At 46.2% G+C, this 22,484-nt stretch overlaps 1 protein-coding gene across 1 annotated transcript in view; it reads right to left on the bottom strand.

Annotated features, from left to right (window-relative positions):
- VWA2 (von Willebrand factor A domain containing 2) overlaps positions 1–22,484 on the bottom strand; it is a 28,963-nt gene that overhangs the window by 6,058 nt on the left and 421 nt on the right. The window contains exons 2-10 of the mRNA XM_010564985.1: positions 15,787–15,845; positions 15,072–15,146; positions 12,886–13,019; positions 10,516–10,625; positions 4,626–4,820; positions 4,126–4,256; positions 3,290–3,422; positions 1,476–1,531; positions 488–595 (exon numbers count right to left, since the gene is read on the bottom strand). Coding sequence (XP_010563287.1) covers positions 488–595; positions 1,476–1,531; positions 3,290–3,422; positions 4,126–4,256; positions 4,626–4,820; positions 10,516–10,625; positions 12,886–13,019; positions 15,072–15,146; positions 15,787–15,835 — 991 coding nt within the window. The 5' untranslated portion in view covers positions 15,836–15,845. The remainder of the gene's footprint in view (positions 1–487; positions 596–1,475; positions 1,532–3,289; positions 3,423–4,125; positions 4,257–4,625; positions 4,821–10,515; positions 10,626–12,885; positions 13,020–15,071; positions 15,147–15,786; positions 15,846–22,484) is intronic.

Here is a 22,484-nt window from a genome sequence, read left to right on the forward strand (position 1 = left end):
CACCAGACCCTCTTCAGTAACACCCTGAGACACTTTAAAGTGGGAGCCTTGATTCTTGGGGAAGTAAGTACAAAGCATTTTCTGAAGATCAAGAGCTTCTTGGGTTTCCTACACTGAACCCCCAAAATCAGGAGTCCCTCATGGGCCCATGTGTGCTGGGAGGAGACCAACAGACATACCTACGTGTCTTTCCCAGTTTCTCTATTCTGCTGCTCACATGGCACCTGCATTTAGAAACAAAGGCAGCCACACCAGGGTGAGACTGTCAGTATTGGTGCTCTCCATATCCACAAGGTTTCTGAGCAGCAAGACTCAGTCACTGGGCCTGACACAGTCATAACCAGCATGACAGAAAACTCAGCCTGTCTTCTAGAGAAAAGCCCAAAGGCTGCAGCCCAAGCCCAATCATCCCTATGGCTGTGCACAGGCACCACAGAGGCAGGACACAGCCAAGAAAGGAGGAGGGAGAGCACAGGTTCACACCTACCGCAGTGGATGTCTCCTCCGTACCCCAGTGGGCAGAGGCAGTGGTATTTATCCAGTCCCTCTGGGACACACGTGCCCCCGTTCTGGCATGGCTGGGAGTCACAAGGGTCTAAACGGGACCAGGGAAGGGAAAGACAGGGAGTCAGCAGGGAGCCTGCCCCTTCCCATCCCGTGCCAGTGTGAACATCGCCGTCAGTGGAAAAGGGGCCACACCACTGCCCCACTTGCTGTGGAGTTTGAACTAATGCAGGGCCACGTGCACCCTCACCTCCATGGCAATTCCATTTTGGGAGGGCTCTCCAACAGGTAGCGGTGAAGAAAGCAAACCAGGCTGTGACCTCAGTTCATTTGCTTTGGAATAACGCCAATGAAATTGCATTCATGTAAATACAGAATTGCTAACGGTCATGCAGCCCTGCCAGATTTACACCAGCAATGAAGGGATCAGAGTGTGGCCTGCTGCTTGGACAGTGTTGTACTGACAAAAGAAAACAAAGCCACTGTCACCTGAAACAGCAAAAAGGTGGGGTTAAGGGCAGAACTGAAGGGCCATAGCTACTTCCACAGTCACAAACCCAGGCTGGCAATCAGCAAGTGTCAGGTTCCCTGCTAAACTGATGATGTTCATGGTTATCAAATGAACGAGTGGAGGCATCTCACTGCATACTCCCCTAGCTGGAGAGCAGTGATGCCCTGCAGGCATCGGGAAGCAGTGCAAGCCTCTGCCCCAAGAACACGAGCAGTTGAGAATTCACTGACTCCTCGAATTGAAGGAGAAATGATGGGGAAATATTTTAATCCAAAAGAACTCTGGTCATGGATACCCCTGAGACAAAAAAACTGAACATAGTATCAACTTCTTGTTAAGGATCACAGTCTCTCCCTCAGAACAAAATTTTTAGAAGTGAAAGTAAAACCCCATCTTTTTATTCTTTAGTTATTACCTTTCCTGCTATGTAAATCAAATTTTTAAAAAGGCTAAGTCCTACCTGGACATACAGTTCGGAAGCATCTGGATGAGTGTTTTATCAAGACTGTCTTCCATCTGAAACAGAAAGAATAAAACCTATCATGAATGTAAAGATTAACAAGGTATCTTCAAGGCTGACTTTACTGTGTTTTCAATGGAACAAATTTTCCTTTGAAAATGGAATTTTTCAAAACAAGTATTTCAAAAGAAAATGTCCATTCTGAGTGGGGTGGCAAAAGAAAAAACATCATTTCATCAAATCTACTCTTTTGTTTTTTAATTCTACTTTAACGTTTTACATTTAAAGATTATGAATGTATTTTTAAGGCTACAAATTATTATTTTTTCTAGTTGCTACAGAAGAGACGTTAAACTTTTTGCTCTAAATCGGAATGAAAAGAAAATTCTACAGCAGTGAGAATTTCTTATTCATTATTAATTCTAGCATGTGACTTATCCGGCTGTAACTAGTGGACAACCAAGGTTTAGAATGGGAAGAAATCTTCAGCCCTCAGCTGTGCCTGCCAGTGGGATTTTTCAACTTCCTCCTTCATTTCCCTACCCTAAGGTGACGTGAAAAAAACCCACCAAACCCTAGAGCAGAGGTGTCTACTTGCCACATGTAAGGTGGCAGGTAACATTGGTTCCTGACAGTGAGATGATTTCTGCATTTTTTCATCCCTGTTAATGAGGTTTCTATTTCTCTAATACCTGCAGCTTCACTATGCCACTGATTCTTCCAGTGCTCTGCATTAGGGCTGCTCAAACTTGCAGCAACTGTGGCCAAATCCATCGCTTTGGGGATGTCATAAGCAAGCCACAAGCTGCTCTGCTTTCCCATGTTGGCTCTGAGGTACCAGTATCTGGAAACACTCACAGACATTAGGACATGTCTGAAATTACCCATACAATCATTCCCATTACATCTATGCAGCAGGCCACCAAGGCACAGTCCAGATCTGGGGTGATTTTCAAACATTAATCTGAATGCCTGATATTAAAACAAACACATGAAGCATCTCTTCAAAGGAAAAACAATGCCCCCTACCAATTTCTGTATGACACCATTTTCACTCGGCTATTTTTATCAGCAAAGAGCATGAAGCTGCCTTGCCCTTCACAGCTCATTTTTAAAGCATTTCTCCCACTGTACCGACCACAGTGACAGTATTATTTGATGGACCTGACAAGCTTTATGGGTTTTCAGCTCCAGCCTCCTCTCCCTGAGCAAGAGGGCATTTCCCTCACGTAACTCACTGCCATCAACCTGACAAGGCAGCAGTTTGTGTGCATCCTAGTTTTGGCACTGCTGCACTATGACTGGGGAGTATTTTCTGCCAGTCACTGAAGCCTCGCCACAGAAAAGTCCTTTCTAAGCCCCCCAGGGCAGCCAAGCAAAGAAAAAAGAAAGGAAAAGGGGCTTCTCTAAAAGAAAGAAAGCCTGAGTGGCAAAAACCGAACTAGCATCAACACAGGGAGCCAAACCTAGAAACCCTCTGCAGCACAGAGCTGGTACAGAGATGTAAACTTCTAAGGATCTCTGTTCAACAGGTAGGAAACTAATCCCAGTTCCATTTACAGTATTTATGGCGCTCTTGGTCTAATCATCTTCTGCTTCACTGTCTCAGCAACTCCTCCTATCCTTTGCTTCTCAGATCAGCCAATGGTCAGAGCAGGGAGAGCCTCCTGCTAGGTCTAGAGGCTATGTTTGTATCAGTCTTCTGAAAGATCTTCATCCCAGTGAAGAGTCAAGGTCAGATAAAAGCCTCATTACCATGTCTCTCATCTTCTCTCAGCCCCACATACTTTTAAAGATGCGGGTGTCCAACTTACCTGTAGAAAGGGCACAGTGACACATGCACTGCATTTGGCTGCTTTGAGCCTTTCCAACACATATAGTTTCCAGCTAGCTCTTTCACAGTCTCCAGGGTCCTGCGTTCACAAGGGTGGGATTCAACTTTGCAGCCTGTAGCAAAGAACAAACGCAAACTAGGATCAATTGCCTGAAAGTACAAAGTCTGTGTGGGAGTGGAGCACCATTCTGGAATGGGCTAGTCTTCCTCAACTACCTGCCAACAGCAGACCAGACGGTACTTCAGAGACCCTCCATGAGACCCCAGAAGAGAAATCTTTTGTTGACAAGCTCACCAACCTACCGCACTTTCTGGGCTGCTCACTATTCATCCTCCTTTGCTTTGCTATAGAACTTGCACTGCTGAGTTCAGGGTTCAGTGACAACTTTTCAGCCCCTCTGGTGCCTTCATCGTTCACGTACTTGATTTTCTGCTACCTCCAGACAACTCTAGTTCTATCTTTTCTATCTCTTGCAAGCCCCTGGTGGCCCCCCACCCTTAACACACAGCCAAGTCCATTAGAAGATTTAACACAACTGTGTTGATCCCTCTGTCCCCCACGACATGAACAAGGACCATTCTTCCCATTTTCAGAGGTGAACTGAGGCACAGAAAGATTTAGGATCCTGCAGCTTGCAGATATTTGGAGAGGTAGCTGGCAAGCATGCCATCCAGTCTGGGCACCAGCATCAGGTTACTTCAAAGTGCAACTCCTGCTAATTCCCCTGTACGCTTTCTGACACTGCCTCACCTTTCTCACTCAGTGACATGGTCCAAGCTCAAAGCATGGGCATGAAGATGGAGCCAGGGGGTTACCTGGAGCGGTGGCACTGCAGACAGAGCCGGTGAGGGTGCTGTACAGGCCGTTGGCAGCATCGTCAGCATCTCCAGCAAAGAGCACATGCTGCTCGGTGGGCTCACTAGCCAGCACGTGCAGCTCCTCCCACCTGCCGAGCAAGGCAGGGGTTCAACCGCTTAGTCAACCCCAAAGAACTGAGTATCAAAACACACCCTGTGCAGCAAATGAGAGAGCTGATGCAAAACCATGACACCCTTCAAACAGTTTTCAAGATCCTGGTGTGCTTAGTCTCAGGCAGTAGCATACCTCTACTCAGTGGAAGAGCCTCCTTCACCAACTCTGGTCCTCCTTCTACACCAGCCACCAAATTAGTGTTTCCTCCATGCCTGTGTTATGCCACAAATTCCCCTTTTCTCTTTCCAAAACTCATATCTAGCACAAGACCATCCCTCGCTCACTAGGACTTGCCATTTGCCTAGCTGGGCCTCCATTTCCCACTCCATGGAAAGTTTCCTACCTTGGAAACTTGATTCCCACTGCAAAAACTGTGATGTGTCTCTCCTTCACCTGCATTGCAGGCATTGCGGTACTGCCCTGGGACTTTCCATCCGAAATGATGATCAGGACTTCAGGGATGCTCGAGTTTCTGCCACCAGGGAATCCCTTGTGGAGAATGTACTTCAGAGCCTGACCTGTCTCTGTGCTCCCACCTCTAGAAAGAAGGGAGACAAAACCAGAAAAGCAGAAATCAGACCTTCTCCTGCTATTAAATTTACCATTTGATTTCCAAATTTCCACCCTCTGTTAACGGGGAACTTAGCACGTTTCTGCCTGTTGCCACACAACACATCCACAGAGATGTCTAGTCCTGTCATTCTTGTCATCGTTCTATCCATAGGTCCCATCTACTCACGCTTACCTCCCTCCAACCCAGAGTGGTCTCCAGAAGACTTCTAACACACAGCAGAGTGTTTCTGCAATTAGAGCAGGAACCGGAGCTCTTGGATATTTGAGTTTTATTTCCAGCTTCAACAAATGTCTCAACTGCTTCTGTTTTTCCATCTGAAAATTGCAGTCCCTTCTTTAAGAGTTCCGTAGAAAAGCTGTTTTACAACCTCTTGTATTCCAGTCAGAAACACAGTACAAGTGTGCAAAATGAACAAAGACCAGCATGTCACAGAATCATAGAATCATTTAGGTTGGAAAAGATCTTCAACATCATCGAGTCCAACCATCATCCATGCCCACTAAACCATGTCCTGGAGTACCCCGTCTACTCGCTTTCTGAATCCCTCCAGGGATGGTGACTCAACCACTTCCCTGGGCAGCCTATTCCAACGTCTGACAACCCTCTCAGTAAAAAAATTTTTTCCTAATATCTGACCTAAATCTCCCTTGCCTCAACTTGAGGCCTTTTCCTCTTGTCCTATCTCCAGCCACCTGACAGAAGAGACCAGCACCCACCTCACTACACCCTGCTCTCAGGTAGTTGTAGAGAGCGATCAGGTCTCCCCTCAGCCTCCTCTTCTCTAGACTAAACAGCCCCAGCTCCCTCAGCCGCTCCTCGTAAGACTTGTGCTCCAGACCCCTCACCAACTTCGTTGCCCTAAAAGTGGTTTCAAAGTGGTTTTCTTTCTCTTGACGCATAAACGTGCTATAAATTCTTGTCATGTATCATCCCTTTCCCTCCATGGGACCTTCTGCCATTCTTAGACCAAGAGCAGAGGCAGGGAGCCATGCGTCTCAGCTTGTAACTGAGAGTCTGCAGTCCAACAGTGTGCAGAGAGTCCTTGCCTTTTTCTACCTGGTTGATCTGCAGGTTGATCTGATTTTCTACAAAAAGTCATTTGTCCATCCTGTAGTAAAGCTCCTGAAAATACAAATGCTGAAAGCTTCTTAGTGTATCCCTGGAAACTCAGAAGGACTGAACACAAGGCATGCTTTCTTCAGGGTTTCACCCATACCTTTTACGTGAGTAAAGTAAACATTAAGAAAAGCCACCTGGTGCTCCCATTGTCTAAACCCATGCTAAACTCAGTTAAAAGCAATACTTTCATCTGCTAGGTTGCTTGCCAGCAGCACTGGTATGATAGAGAAGGTGCACCAGCCACTGACGTTCACACAAACTGTACCCGTCACTTCTCATTTTGGAGACAGGATCACCTGGAAGCAGCACAAGGCCATTTAAAATGTGGCACAAGTTATCCACCTCAGCTCATTTGTGGCTCAGATGCCAAAGCTGCCTTATTCCTCATACTGCCTGCACTGCAGTAGTGTCCTGAAGTCCTGGCAGGGCCTGGGAGCCCTCGGGGCTGGGGTTTGTGCCATCATGGAGCTTGCCTGGGGGCCTCTCCTGTCAAAAATTTCTTACAATACACGTAACTCAAAGAGTGGGATGAAGACAGTCCTGCCATCTGTTGCTTACGAATGAATGGGATATCACAAGATGAAGGGCCAGACTTGTAAAAGCGTCAGATGATCCCATCTGAAAACCTGCACATATCCATCCGCTCCAAAGAGCTGACTGATGGGATGCTCCTCATGAGAAGTGGGCCTGGGGAGCAGGACGGAGGGGTGCGCAAGTTGACCTCCGAAGGAACGAAAACTAAGTGTCATCTTGGACAAAGATGAGAGAGGAAGATTTGAGTGCTGATCCCGGGTCCTTCCCCAAAAAAACCATCTACTCCCTCTTGCCTGGCCCCACAAAAGCAGTTTCTGGTGGTGCAAGGAACCAGCCACCTCTGTATTTTGGCAGCCCTTGAATTCTGCCCTGGAGAAGGGAATGTTTCTGAGGCAGAAAGCAATTAGTTCAATACTCAGCAATCCTCTCAGTAGCAAAGTACTAAACCCACACCCTGCCTCAGATGCCAAAGGGGGCACATTCCAGCGGTGACACATGCCAATGGTGACATAAATCAGCAGGTAAAATTGGCTGCTGCTAAGCATTAGGGGATGGCAGACATCAAGCCTTGCAGCTATGCAGTAACTCCCAAGGAAAAGCAACCTTGAATGCAATATTAGTAGAAAATAAGCTACAGCTTGCCAGAACAGCTTTAGTCAAAGATGCCTTAGAAATCCTGAGAGTCATTTCTTGTGAGATTATTAAAGAATAAGATTTGATGACTGCTGGATGCCTACTCAACCTAAAGAGTTCGATTGCCCTGGGTTATGGCCAGTGTCTTCACAGTGCTAGAGTCTCTTTGGTGATGGCATACTGGATGTGAACTGGGAAGGAGCCCCTCATTGCAGAGGGTGCTGAAAATAAAGCAGAAGGGAAAAAAAGGGGAGTGCTATACATACAGAGAGGTCTAGGAGGGGAAGGACAAGGTGTGGCTATTTTTATGGGATGCACATTTACTCCAGTTGTTGTTTCTTGCTAGTGAGCTCTGTGGGGCAGGGACTGTACTCCTCTGCTTTCAACGCTTAACTGTAAATGACTGTTAGAGATACCTGCTCAAGACTGGGCTCCATGTTCTGTGAACCACAAAATGTCATCAAAACTATATATAAAATCATCATCTCTGTCAGGCTGAGGCAGGAATGATTACACTGTGAGCCAAACACCGAAGTTTTATTTAAGTAAAAGCCATGGGTAACCTACGAGAGACCTTGGAGACGAGGTAGGAGATGTTCTCACCTCTGTCTTGCAGGGTGAGGTTTGGTGGACTGTGCAGCTGGATCCCAAGGTGGCTCGGTGAAATCAGCCCCAGCTGCCCCAACTCCCTATCTGCCTCCCACACTCAGAGACTTAGCCTACCCAGGCACACCGGCCCCTGCTGCTGGCCACCTAACACAACCAACTCAAGCTTCACATCAACCACCTACATTCCCCACCCAGTCATCACCAGGCTAAGACCTTGCTACAACACAATACACTGCACAAAAGCCTTTTGTCCCCTGGGCAACCTACACTGCAAATTCTTCAGCTGTTGTCACCAGCTTTGATCCCTGCCTACAACACATTATCTCTTGTTGTTGTTGGAGGGCTAAACATTTGCTTATCTCAAAGGGGTAAATCCTGCATGGACATAACTCTCCCTTTTCCTTTCTTGGTAGTTCTCCATCTGCACAACGCGAGAGGTCTGTAATGTGCCGTCCCCAACTGGACATTTGATACCAGAGAGAGCCCAGCTTACCGGGAACATGCTCCAGACCTGTTGATAATTAAGCCACTAGATCAGAGAAGACATTTCCAGCTGTCTTCTAATTCTTCCAAGGAGCTGTGCTACAAATCACTTCCTTTGATTGCCTTTTAGGGCTGCTTTTATTGCCATCCAGAGCAAGCAAAGGGAAACAAACCGTAAGTGTTACTCCTTTCTTAGAGGCATCATGTTCTCCTTCGGCTGTGTTGACACAAACATACCCCATTTACTTTCTGAACATCCATCCTTTGCTTTAGTACCTGATTCCTGATTTGCTTGTTCTAGAAAAACATTTGATCATGCCCAAAGTCATTATTTTCCATCTACCCTCTGATTTTCACAGAAACTTTTTAATTCAGTACCTGCCAGGCCTTTTTGCTTTGAACTTCTTTCTTTAGGTACTTCCTCCTCTGCACTCCACCATTTCAAAACATACTCAATGACTGTGTGTTCATAGCATGTCCAAATCTGCCTTTCCTGACCAGATGTCAGTAGATGTCAGATGCTGTGCATGAGGGAAAATATATTGTGCATAGTCAGTCTGATGACTAAATCTTGATGAACGCAGTAAGCTGTGCCCACATGAGCCCTGAGTATTAGAAAAAGTTAATAAAGAGTCTCTGCACCAAAGCTCATTAAATTCAGCTTCTTATCAATTTGCATTTTGAGGTTCACCAGTTTTTGACACAGCAGATGTGTGTTTAAGGCATTACTCCAGTAAGGATTTTCTGAAGCCGAAGGAGATCTGGACTTTACCTGCTGCCTTTCCTCAGGAACAGCACTAAGCAGGTTTCTCTCCTGCAACCAGCCATTGACTTGTACAAAATAAATTAATAAGAAATGTAGCTTCTGAGATTACCGCCAAATTTGGTTGAAATTGGCCAACGAATTCAAAAGCTATTTAGGTGAGATTCACAGAAAGAGACCACAGTCTCCGAATAAATCACAAAAGCTTCGCTTCAGTCTGGTGCTGCCTCCTTCCAAGTGCTCTCAGCTCCGTGCCCAGAGCACAGGGCTGAAGTCAGGAAATGTCTCGCTGGCCAAAGGCTCATCAGAAGCACATCAAGGAGCCTCTCAACCAAGATGTTAAACACCAAGTTTTTTCAGAAGCCAACTGGAATCCATTTGTAACTATTTTATCTACTTGGAAATGTCAGCTTTTCATTTAAACTAGATGAAACGGCCAAGCACAAGGTCATTACTTCTGTTTGATCTGTCAGCATCCATGTGTTGTCATCAAAGAATTTCAGTGCCAGACACCAAACACTGCTTCACTTTCTCTGCTCCCACAGACTTTAAACCAACAGCCAAAGAGGAGGAGTGTATCTTGTTTTCTGGCAAGTTTTTCCTGTTAACTTTACATGAGAGGTTTTCTTGATTTGATAAACTTATCAAAAGCAATACAACAAAACTCAGGCAGTTGATCTTGCTTGAACAAGTCAAAAGTGATCACATTTGCTTGCAATATGTACAGCATGCTGAGAGCAGGAGACATTCATGAGAAATGCTGAGCTAACCTTTAGCCCTAATGCAGATCACCTCAAGAAAGAGTAGATACCCGCAGGCCATACCAGTACCTCATCTATCATCAAAACAAGTGTTATTTTGAGGTGGTTGTCGGATCCTTTGTAGATCTAAATGTATTTCTCCAAGATGAAAAGTTTGGATTTTGAGAGGCTCTAAGGACAGTGCTTCTTTGGGCTTCTGGCTCCATTTCCTGAGGTCGTGGGAAGACATCCAAGTCTTAACATTCAGGAATAAAAAAGGTTTCTGTCTGAAAGCCTGATCCTCCTGAATTCAGCAGACACACATGCACAGATATCTAGGGACCAGCAATTCATCACTACCTCATAGGACAAAGTACACTGTAACCACCAAAAAATGAAGATGCAGAATGTCCTGCCTTTTTGCAGCCATGTGGGAATGCCACACTTGCTCTTCTCTGGAAGGATGTAACCCACCGCCTGGCACAAATGGCCAGAAAAGCCTGCCAGGAGGGTCATGGAAAACTCTCCCCTGTTTACCACATTATAGTGGGACACTGACAACTTTCTCCCCTATCAACTTTCACTGACAAAGACCAGGTTGCATGTTTTTAGCAGACTGTGGATTATGGACCACAGACAGCGTTTGTCCACCCCCCTCCCTGGGGGTGACACGTTGGTGTATGCACAGCAGAGGCGGAGATGTCTGGACCTAAAAAACCTCTCAGTCCAGAGATCATTCATAGCCCAGAAAAAGAGAAGAGCTGTAAAATAAGCTGACCTGAATACAATCCTCTTGATTCTCTCTTTCACTTCTTGTTTGGTTAGATACAAATCCAGTGGGAATTCAAGATGGGGAGTTGAGCTAAACTGTATCATTCCCACGCGAACCTAAAAGAAAAGGTTAAAGATTATGAAAGGGGCCTGTCAGAGTTTTAGTCTTTTGATCAATTTACAGATTTGGGAAGACTAAATTGTATCGAGACAAACTCCGTTTTCCATGTTGAGCCACTGGCACTCTAAATGAACTTCAAAAAAGAGCACAAACCACAGCATTACCTATACAGGCTATAAACAAGGTGAAAAAGTTCATCTGCAAACAATAGGAGCCTTTGCTGCAGTTACAGGCAGCTCAAGATCTATATTTATCCATTTAGAGCAGCTAGTAGCCTCAAGGACAGTAAGTTTATAAATAACACCTTTTATACCAAGCCATTTATACCCTGTGCAGGCAATCTTTCCATTACTAAAAGCAGCTCCCTCTGGCATTAAGCACAGTAGGCAACACAAACCAATTATTTTTCCACTACCTCCTCTAAAACCATTTTCTATAGTTGAAAATGCTTGAAAATGCAAACAGACTAAATTGTCTGTATTGGGCAATACATCCAGAATATTTCACTGAAGTCATACAAGAAGTCTTATGGAATGTGACAGCTTCGAAGGTGAAAAGGCTACTAATTTTCAGTCCAGTCTATGTAAGGATTAAGAGGAAGGCTAGGGGAAGGATGGTATTTAAAAAAAAAACCAACAAACAGCCCACCAAATCTGCAAATATTAAATGCTCAAATTCTTTTGCATAAGCCTACATTGCAGTTGGTTCCTAGATGTAAGTCTCTACTTTCAGTCAATTTAGTATGAGTGACAAAAAGGGGATGCCCATTTAACCTGAGCCACCTAGCACCTCTCAAAGCCTTGCACACACACTGTGACTCCTTACCGTCACTGCCCAGGCTGTGGAAAGCTTCCTGTGCTGTGTGGCTGTAAGCTGAGATCTGAAGGGTGAAAGATTTCTTAGATGAGAAAATGATGGAGAGGAATGGTGATTTCAGCTTCCAAAGGACCCTGCAACAGGGGCAGAGCAGCAGCTTTCGATTTTAGGGCCTGGAACAGTGGTCATGGTTGATCTGGAGGAGGTTTTCAGGTGCCTCTAAGCATCCCTGCTGTGGGAACAAGGAGCAAACAGAAGACCTGCCTCTGTTCCTTTGCTCCCAGACACCTCTGGAGAATCAGACATGGACCAGGAGTCCTCAAAGCCACAGCAGTGGCTCAGACCCACTCTCTGTCCTGCCTCAGGTTCCTCTTCCTGCTACACAGAGACCTTGCATCCCTGCCACAACCTTTCCAAAGACCTGACATTTATTTGGAAAGGCTCTGGCAGGCAATCAAGTACAGCAACCATCCCAGCCTGCTCCAAGGCCCCCTGGCTAGGGTAGCGTGATGTGGGACTGGATGCGCAGCTGGAACTGCAGCTGGGTCTGGCTTGAAATCCCCTCAGACGAACCCTGGGGTGTGTCATTCAGGGCCAGAGGTGCCTCAAGGATGGCTCCAGGAGCAGGTAAGACCTGAGGGAGCCCAGACTGTGGCTACAGTGGCACAGTTCCCCTCACTCCTTGCAGACACATGGCGCCCAAAATTAGACTTTGATTTGAGCCAAGGTCCAGAATAGAGTGGACAAGAACTTGGCATAGCCACACCTGTCCATTTATCTTAGTGTGTTTTATACTAGGTATCTGTAAATACCAGCTGTGTGGACTCCAGCTGGCCAGTTCTGTGCTCTCTGGTGAGTACCAGCATTAAGCGCACTGCACCACTAGCAGATGGGGAGCGCGGTGATATCTTGGAGATCTACAGCAGCTTACAGATCCCCAAATGCCTCAGTATACAGCTAGTGCCTTGCAATGAACTCCTTCCCTTCTGCCCTTTTGGCTTATTTTGGAACAGACACCTTCTAGGAGAAGCAGAGCAAGCAGACTGTATCACTTACCTCTGTACAGAATGGTGATTAACTTCCCAGAGACTAATTCTGCAACTTACCAGGGAAAAACAACAAAAAGATCCAAATATTTTAATCTATGAGCATCCAAACCAAAATAAAAATTGGTAAAAAAAACCCAAATCATAATCTTTAACCTGACAGGTTGTGTCTTTTCTCAAGACCAAGTGGAACCGCTTAAAATCTGTGAAGAGTCAAGAAATATCCTCCAACCCCACTGCTTCACAAACCTCCACTGCATCTTTCTGAATAGATACTGTGACCCCATGGTAGCTGCTAGGCTGAATTTTGCAATTTCACTCAGCATGTTATCACTAGCCTTTCCACACATTGCCAACCTTCTTGCAACTAAAATGAGACATTCCTGACACTCACCCTGTCTGGATGGATATCCAAGGCATCACAGAGCTTGCCTGCAAAGTGCTTAGACCTTTCAAAGCTTCCTTTGCCAATGCTGTAGGAGCCGTCCAAGAGGAAAAGGACATCTAACGAAGCAGAGCACTGCATCACTAGGAGAAAAAGATACATGCTGTGAAACTGCACTTTATTAGTCTCAATCTCTGGAAGCAGACAGCCAAGAGCAGAAAATCTAGACAAATGGACTTGCTGAGGACAGACCAGGGCAGCCCGGTGTTCACAGCCCAAAGCCCTCATGCACTCCTGCTCTGGCCTGCAGCAGTGCCAGTTCAGCCCTCACAGCCTGCAAGACTTTCACCTTAGATTTCAGGTCCCCAGCCTGGATTTGGCAGTTCAGTGAAAGCATGGGAGTAACAACTCCATGAGCCGATACAGAGATATCATTAACTGCAGAGAGAGCTACTCTCCCAGCGAGGACACGGAGGGGTGAGCAGTGGGGAGAGGCGGCCGTGCCTGGCAGGACCTGCAGCCTCTCCCAGCCCAAGGCACGGACACGAATCTGGGAGGCGTTTGCAAAGCAAACAGAGTCCCGCAGAGCCAGATGTGTTTCATCTGCAGCACATTTTTCAAAACACGCTCTTATTTTTCTAAACACAAACTCTCTAAACAGCTCCAAGGCTCTGACAGAAAGACTTTTCACAAAAATCTGCCTTTTATCCCATCTTCAGAGATGTGTCCTTGTATCACCTCTGCCTGCATGAACATGACTGCTCCCAAGTACAAGTTTCCGAGATGCTTACGCTGCAGTGGAAACCCATAATTTCACTGACAAAAATTAAAAAAAAAAAAAAAAAAAAGATAGTCTGCAGACTCTGAAGAGACATTTTCAAAGCATTTACACAGAAATTTTAAAGTCACCTCTGCAGCATTTACCAGAACCAACTTCAACGGAAAATGAATCCAGAAGCTCAATACAGGCAGCAAGCACATCAACCTTTTAAGAGCCCTTTTGACCCATGCCCTTTCTCTATCCCCATTATCATCATTTTATTATCACTACTTTTTTCCAAATCAGTCCTGCTAGCAAAACCCTGTATTTATAAATAGGGTTTTCTACTACCAGATTATGAGGGATTGAAAGTTGTAAAGCATTCCCTTCTGGGTCACTGGGTTTTCTAATAGGGCAACCAGCCTTGCCCTGGATCACTGTATTGGGGACGAACTGGAGCACAGCCTCTCTGCCAGCGCCTTCCCAGCTTGTCAGCCTTGCCCTCACAGACCATATGAATGTGGAGATGCAACAACCTGGGTACTCGCCCACAGTCACTGACTCCAGCTGCCTGCCCAAGCATGCACAGAGAAAACTCCTGTGCCCCCATCCCAGTATGGGCTCAGCACGGAGAAATGGTCTTCAGGTTGCTCTGGAGTTCAGCGGTACAAGGAGCGGGGATCTCCGTGTTTTGCAGCTGCAGCAATGCAGCTCTTACAGAGGCTCATAAGCTGGATGTCTGCAGCCCACCAAAGGGCTCTTGGTGATGTGCATCAGTGAGAAATGTCCAAATACACCACATCAGGATGGAAAGTCTGAGCTGAACACATGGTACTATGGAATGGGGCTGGAGGGCAGACCTGGCATAGGAAAAAAATGTAATTTATCACTTGACATGCAGACAATAGAAAATAATGGCTAGCAGGAGAATGCACAATACAGTTTATAAGTAACTGACTGCATGGACATCGTCAAGGCACCTTTAGGTGAACATAGCCTGCTGGCCAACCGGAGCCCACTCATCCCTACTCACCGCACCGTGGCTGGTGCTGGCTTTACAGCTTGAACAAATCAGCCACATGAGAGGTCTGACTGCAGATCAAGCCTGTAATTAAACACGGGTCCTTAAATCAGGATTGCTTGAAACATGCTCTGAAGTAACTGACAGAAACACCAGCTGGTTGGCAAATACACAATTTAGGAAAAGCAGAGTAGGTTGGCATCCCAGAAGAGCTAAAAACCAATGAGGGGAAAAGCCAGGCTAGGGCAGAAGCAGCCACATTGCTGTGCTTGCCAGAGCATTGCTGGGGACTTCACGTACTGAATGGGGTCCAGTAAACAAAAATATAAATTAAAAAAAAAAAAACAAACATGAGAAAAACAAAGAAAGAATGAATTCAGAAAGTAGATGACTTGCTTTAAAAAACAAACTTACACTGGCCAGCAGCTGAGATCTTGCCAATCATCTCCTGGTCAGCATGGATTTCTTGTACACTCAACGCTAGCAAAACTGTGGGATCAAACAGATAATCACGCATCAACACCAGAAACTGCCTTTAAAAAAAAATAATTACACACAGGCTTTAATTATAGCAGCAAAAATGCTGTTTTGCTGTGTAGATTTCACACTCGCAAAAAATAATTTGTTGACACAGGACAGCAGCTTATCATCTATGGGAGGAAATTCCTTCTAGCAGGGACACAGAGAGCATGAAAAATGCCAGGGACCTGACTCCAGCACAGGGGAGGACAGTCCCTCTGCTCACCACATGCAAGGATGCAGCACAGGAACAAGAGGTTAGGCTAGGCTTAGGCTCCAAAAATTACAGTCATAAGCACTGGAGACACCAAATAATTGCACTGGAAAAATTTATGAACTTTTAATATCATAGTAACACCACCAGCTTTTCCCATATCTGTTAGACACTTCACATACATATCAGTCACATGTGTTTAGATTCTCAGCAAAGCTGTTTGCCCAGGTATTATTTTCTCCCCTTCTACATGAAACTATGTTTCAGGGTTTTTCGGTAAATCTCCTGGAGAGGCACTGATTCAGCTCTCGTTCCTGGGATCGAAGAACTCCAGCCAGAGACGGGGAAGCATCTGAGACAGAAAACGCTGATGCAAAACGACAACTTGAAACGTACTTTGGGGAAGCAGGAAAATGCAGATGGACACAAACGACAAGAGGCTCATGGTGACAAATCTGAAAGGGAAAAAAGAAAAAAAGAAGAATATTAATCCAATTCCTAAAGCTGGTTTCTTTACCTGCAGCTGATAATCTCTCCTCACTGGTTGTCTGATGTGAAGAGTTCAGAAACATTTGGTCTGAGGGACAAAAGCAAGTCCTACCCTGGGGAGAAGGGTGGGAAACAGATAGAAGGAAAAAAATATGAAAACGAGGGAATGATAGAAAAGAAAGTCTCCCTATGTACTCAACTCCTTTCCTACCAAAACCAGAGAGAGCATGCTTAGCAGGGGAGAGAAGGATTGCCCAGCCTCCCCTCCTCTCCTTCCCTCCATGGCCACCTGGACCTCTACTCTCCTCCCTCTCCACTGCATCTCCCTCTCAAAGCCAAGTCCCACCAGGGCCCCCACCACCCTTCGGCAGCCAGCAGAGAGCCAAACTCCGGGGGTTCATCAAGCACAGGGCAGAGCCGTGTCCCCCCAGCCCCACCATCGCTGGGGGCTCTGGTAGAGACGTCCCTGCCGTGGACCACAGCAGAGAGGGACCTGTCCCGCGGGGCCTGCCTCGGCCATCGCTGCTGCCCATCCTCATCGCTGGTCTTCAACAACACTCAACCACAGGCTCTTCCATGCCTTACGTTTTCCGAGGACTAGCTTTCTGGGGAGACGTTTTTATGTATAACTGTCCAGCAAAGCCAATTTTCTGCTCGTTTTTCCTTTAAAATCAGCAAGACTGCCATCACACTGTAGCTGGACTTCAGTAACACTTTCAAGCACACCCAGATTTAGACCAAGCATGTCTCGCAGAGGCCATGGCCTTCTATTTAAAACACGTATATTTATTTTTTCTCCAGATTAAAAGCACTGAGTGCACTCACTAGAGCAAATTTGACCAGATTCACGCTGGGTCTCTGCCTCTCTCATTGCAAAAGCAGACTTTCTTCATGTAGTTAAAGACAAATAAGTGCATTTCTTGAAAACCAGCTCTATTAACCAATTGTTTTTCCATGAAAATAGAGAGGGCTTTTACTCAGGAAAGACTTGTTTCTGCAGCAAACGATATATTTAATAAGCAGCCAGGAAGAACTGATGCTTGTTAGTGAAATTGCCAAAACAGGCCCATTCCCATCACTCCAGGTGCCAATTCTTTGCAGGCGTAATCTGGCAAACCTCACAAGTCAGGGCAGCAGGAGTCGGGAAACGGCTTCCCAGGGTGCCCCATGGGGCCCCCACGCTGCCTGTCCCAGTCCAACCTTGGACTGCTATCGCCCTCGGACACATCTCTGTATATTATCTCCTGCAGGAAGGAACATTTTTAATCAGAGGAAGGAGCCAAGAGGTGGTTCCTCTCTGCCTTATTGTTTGACCTTGGACTTAATGTTCAGTGCTGGTGTCTCGCTTTCTCAGTTTCCCCAATTTTTGAGACTGGGTGCCAGCACCCCCTGTGTTTCCATAGGTGGGAAGACCCTATCAAAACACAGGTGTACTCCCAGGGACCCATAAAACTTTAAACCCCAGGACACAAGCCAAGCTTTAAGCAACAGAACCTTCTCCTCTGGGCAAGCTTTTCTCTTCAGAAGACCAGGTGAGACACCTGAAGTGATGGGCTTGTCTTGTACTAAAGCATCAGTCTCCCACCCTTCCCTCTGCCAGGGGAACCTCTAGCACCCATCCCAGACCCATTTGGTCAGAGCAGGGGCCCATTAAGCCCATACAGCTGCCCGCACTTTACACCCCTCGCGTCAGACACGGCAAGGAACCTGTGGCAGGCCATGCTCAGTTACCTGCATGGGTCCATAGTGAAGAGGGGATTAAGGAAGTGTCATTAGGGATTATAGACACAAGAACACTCTGTGTCTTGCAGTTCTTTACCCAGCTCCAGGTGCTTTACAAGCATCACACTTCAATGTATCTTCCCAACACCCCCACCAGACTGCCACTGCCAAATTAACAGATCCCAAGCTTGCTTAAGTAAAGGGAGGTAAACACAAAACACGACCTCATCAAGGAAGCCCTTGCATCCCTCAGTAGCTTCAAGCCCTGGCACATGCCACAGAAGTAAGGTCATCCTTTTGCCATGCCCTGAGGATATTCTTTCTAGGAGCTAATTCCAGAGCACACAACACCCAAAGGAGGACAAGCCTCTGCTTGCAACCAGATGTGACAGGTAGGGTTGGATTTCAGGTTGTTTTCATACAAAACATTAACAGGTCGAGATGTTTCTACAACTTGGGTCTTATCTTGGACTTAAATCAACTAATTCACAGGATGAATTCTTTGCCTTTCAGCACAGCTAGACTCTCAGCAGCAGAAATTAAAAGAAAGCTTCATTGTCACCCGCTGCTCATCAGCATTAGCCCAGGATTAGCAGCAGCCTAGGAACTTTAGACAGCAGCTTTTCTGGGGGATGGGGTGGTGAGTGAAGAACCTTTTCATTTTATCTTCCTGGCCATTAGGAAAGGGAATTTCAAAAATGTCTGCATTAGTACTGAGTCAAAAATAATCTTTTTTTTTTTTTTTAACCTCACTCAGTCAAAACTCGCATTGTTTGCACCTAGATTCTGACTTGGCCACACAAACGTGATGACAATTTATGCAAAACTAAGTAAGAGTGTAACCACATGTACTTTATTTGGAGGAGACAAGAGAGGGGAGAGAGAGGCAGAGGGGGGAAAAGCTCTTCTTGACAAGTATCTTCCCAACATGTCCCTCACCATCTGCAAAATATCTGAGCTTGCTTATTCTTACTAATGAGACAGAACCAAAACACAGTGAACCCAACACCACTGGCCACCGTGGTCACCTGGATGTGGAACCAGGTATGACAGCACAGCTGTGCCTACAATGGGGCAAGCACCTGGCTGAGAAGAGATCCAAAAAATACTGTGGGCTGGTGTCTCTGTAAGAAGGGGAAAGGCTTGCAGCTGATGTCATGTACCTTGCTAAACTTGCCTGGCACGAAACACCACCATGAGATGCTATCCTGTGTATACCCATATGAACACACCCCATTTTTACAGACTGTTACCACAACAGTTAATATCATGTACACTACTTTGGGGCAAATATTACTCTTGTACTGGGACAAGTAGAAGATACTTAAAAGTGCCAGTCAGCTGCTTTAATTAATTACCACTTCTTCTCATCTCAGAGACCTGGCTTGCAACAAAAGGCATTTCCAGCTTGTTTTTCAAACTGTCCCCCTTTTATTTAACAGTAGGGGAGAAAGCAGAAGAGATTATGCTGCATATTCCTTAAAGCATATTCTTAACAAGCCAAGTGACCCCATCACTGCAGTTGTAACTCTGTGATTCCCTTCAGCGCTGCTCTGTCTGCTGGGGAGGACGTGGCATCGGCTTGTTGAGGGGTGTCCCTGCTAGGGGCTTGTCTGATGTTTAAGTGTAGGGAGGGAAGAGAGGAGGCCAGTTTTGCTGCCCCCCTTTCAGTCTCCCTCAGCCTGTTCTCCATAAGTAAATTTTACTTTTTTCTTCTTGCCCAGGTTTGGAGGCAGTGGGCCACCTCTACTGGGAACTCCAGGAGACCCCTCTGCCCAGCCACCGGCACTGCCCTGGCTGGGGGCAGGTAACAGTAGGAGCCAAAACTGAAGGGGGGAGGAGGAAGACACCAGGGAAATGTTTAACTTCTCTTCAAAACAAACATCACAAATTTCAGTCTAAAACTTTTGACAATATTTTTCTCCAAGTGATAAACGAGATTAAAATTCCATAAGGTGTTCTGCAAAACCAGCTTGTTTATTCAACCCCGCTGGTTCTGCAGCAAGGCACAGTTTTGACAGGCTCTTTTTCCCTGTGCAATAAAGGCTCCTGTATATAAAAAGACCTTGATCTTGCAGCACTGCTCACATGGGGTACCGTCAAAATTGACATACTGCAGATCAGGTCCTGTATGACCCACAAGTTATGGAATAAAAGACACTTTTCTGACCCAAGAGCTTGTGCTAAACTTATTGTGTAGTTTGTTCTGACAAAAGCACTCATGCTACTGACTTTGCCTGTGGCTAGAGCAGCGGGAGTGTCCCCATGAATGCCTCATCTTTTTTATCTTTTGCTGGATGCCACATGCAAGACCACCCAAGGGAGCCAGAGCCGGCCTCAGCATTGCAAGCACTCAGAACTTGCTCGCAGCAGCAGGCAGCTAGTGCAGATGCTGGGAAGAAACATTTTACAGACTGGCTGAGAGAAGTGGTACAGTGATCTGCAGGAACTTGGTGTCTTAGGACAAACCAATGGCACCATAAGAAAATAAGTATGCAAACAATGTAATTATATTGAGGTTACAAAAGAATGCAGATAACTTGGTCACATACCCTGCCGAGAACTACTAATTCGAGGCTATGGGTTCTGGTGTAATTACTGTAATTGTCACCTGTTGCCCCTCTGCCCTCAGCTGTGCAAATCTAGGAACACTACAGCTGGGTGCCTGGCTCAGGGCCTGACCTGCATTGCCTTGTATCAGCCAGAAACATCCACACCTGAGGTGGATCAACTACTGATCTACCTACACCATGAGTAGGTGTGAATGGTTCCCAAAGAATGAGGTGGGTGAGGATCATGCTTCTTGCACCAGGCAGCTTTCTTGTGCATATCAGCAAGACACCATCTCTCTGCTTTATTCCTTAGATATACCACCGTACCACACAGATGCCTTTGTCCAAAGGCTTCCCAGAGGGACAGGAAGACCTTAGGTTTGTCACCTCATCTTACAAGACAAAAATCCTCTGTTATTTCACTTGGTGGTATCACTGTCCTGAGAGCCTCCCCTGCAGATGTCCTCAGCAGTGCTACAAGGGGTGCTTGCTGTCTGCAGCAGAAGCAAACCACTGGCCAAAGAGCATCAAGCCAGTTGCTAACAATGCCAGGCCTCAAGAATAGGCACCTGCTAGATGCCTTAGGACAAGCCTCATAGTACCAAAAGCAGAAACAAGGACTTAAAGATTGCTATGACAAACCTCTCTCTTGAGGAAACAAAATTCTCATCTGTCTTGCCCATTCACCCCATACTGCAGAAGAGGAGGAATTCTACTTTTCCAAGCCAGTCAGTTGCAGTGATTACCTACAGCAGAGGCTGGAGGGAGAGAGGAAAATGCCTTTTTTGCTATCTCTGGTATTCAATTTAGCTCTCAGAACATGAGCTAATCTGTCCTCATCTCAGCACACATGACACCAAGATGTTCCTGATCATCTCATACCCAGCCCCTTTTAAAAAACAAACTCCAATTCACACCTTATCCTCCTGCTGCATCTCTGTGAGCCCCAGAAACAAGCCACAGCCTGATAATTTTCTCCATGGCATCACCCTGCAAATACATACAAGCTGTTACCTGCATGCTTTTTTAGAACAGTGGTCCATGGGCCCTTCCTAAAGGAGCTTTAGAAAGTGGGAATCTTCCACATGCTTGGGTTTAGTGGTTTGGTTTTTTTGTTTGTTTTTGGGTTTTTTTTCTTTCCAGAACTGGGGCTGGGTCAAAAGAGATTTTTTTAAGTCATTCCATCTACTTATTCCTCTTAGAGTCCTCCTAGAAGACCCACAGATCTTTAGGAGGAGACACTGAAAATGATGTGGTTAACTTCCCCAGCACACAGCACATGAGGAGTGGGTCAGCACACCAACAGCCTCTCCAGCACAGCCCTCTCTGAAGAAAGTGGGAAAATATGGTTGTATGTGGGACTTGTCTCCTGGTAATGCATCACCTTCACTATGCAAAATAAACAAACAAAATAGAAGTCAACTTAGCAGAAGCCCCCGTGAAATCATTTTCACAATTTCCAGGTCACGTTTTCCCATATAACTTGGAAACAGGGTCCTGCTATCCCTGTTTCCTTTTCACTCCAGGCCATGGGGGAAGGCATCTTCACTTCTCTTTAACATACACTGAAACCAAGATACGGAGAGACAAAATGACTTGCTCACAGGAGCATGAAGTTATAGCACAACTGGGAACCAGCCAGAGAGTCCTCCTCCAGCCATTACACCACATCAGGAAAAGCTGCTACTGCATGTACTCAAAGAGAAGAGCTACTCTAGTTTCTTTAATGAAGTACAAGTGTCTGGGCATATTACAGATATCATTCCAGGTCCTTCAGTTCTTGCTTGATCAAGACTTAATCAAGTTGTCTTTGTGTCTTCTACAGAAAGGTTTTCATTAAGGACATGAGACACAACCCGTCTGAAAGCCTGCCCTGGCAAGTTCAGCACTTTCACCTGGCCGCACCCCAAAACTGCTAGAAACAAGTCAATGAAAGCATTACAGCATGGGCTAGGTCTGGTTTTCTCGGTGGTGGGTTTTTTTTGTGATTTTAAAACCCCAGCATGGCACTATTTATTTGTTATAGTGAATGAATTCCTCCCTCGTTCAAGACGAGTCTGACCCAATCCCCGTTACTAAGTACGGCAGCAAAGCTTGTGCTCTCAGGGGCACCGTGCAACTGGACCAAAGGCAAAACTCACAGAGGCTGGGGCTCAACTCACCTCTTCTCCTGACCCGGGACGGGACCTCGGCTAAGTAACGGGGCTTTTGGGTGCCTTCTCCCACCCCCTCCCTTGACCCTGACCGGCACACGGGCTTCCAGTTACCTGCCGCAGAATCGGTCTCCCGCCACAGCCCCCACCCCCGCAGGAGCCAGGACGGCTTCACCGA

Source organism: Haliaeetus leucocephalus, unplaced genomic scaffold (assembly GCF_000737465.1).
Source record: "Haliaeetus leucocephalus isolate CR32 unplaced genomic scaffold, Haliaeetus_leucocephalus-4.0 Scaffold184, whole genome shotgun sequence".
NCBI lineage: Eukaryota > Metazoa > Chordata > Aves > Accipitriformes > Accipitridae > Haliaeetus > Haliaeetus leucocephalus.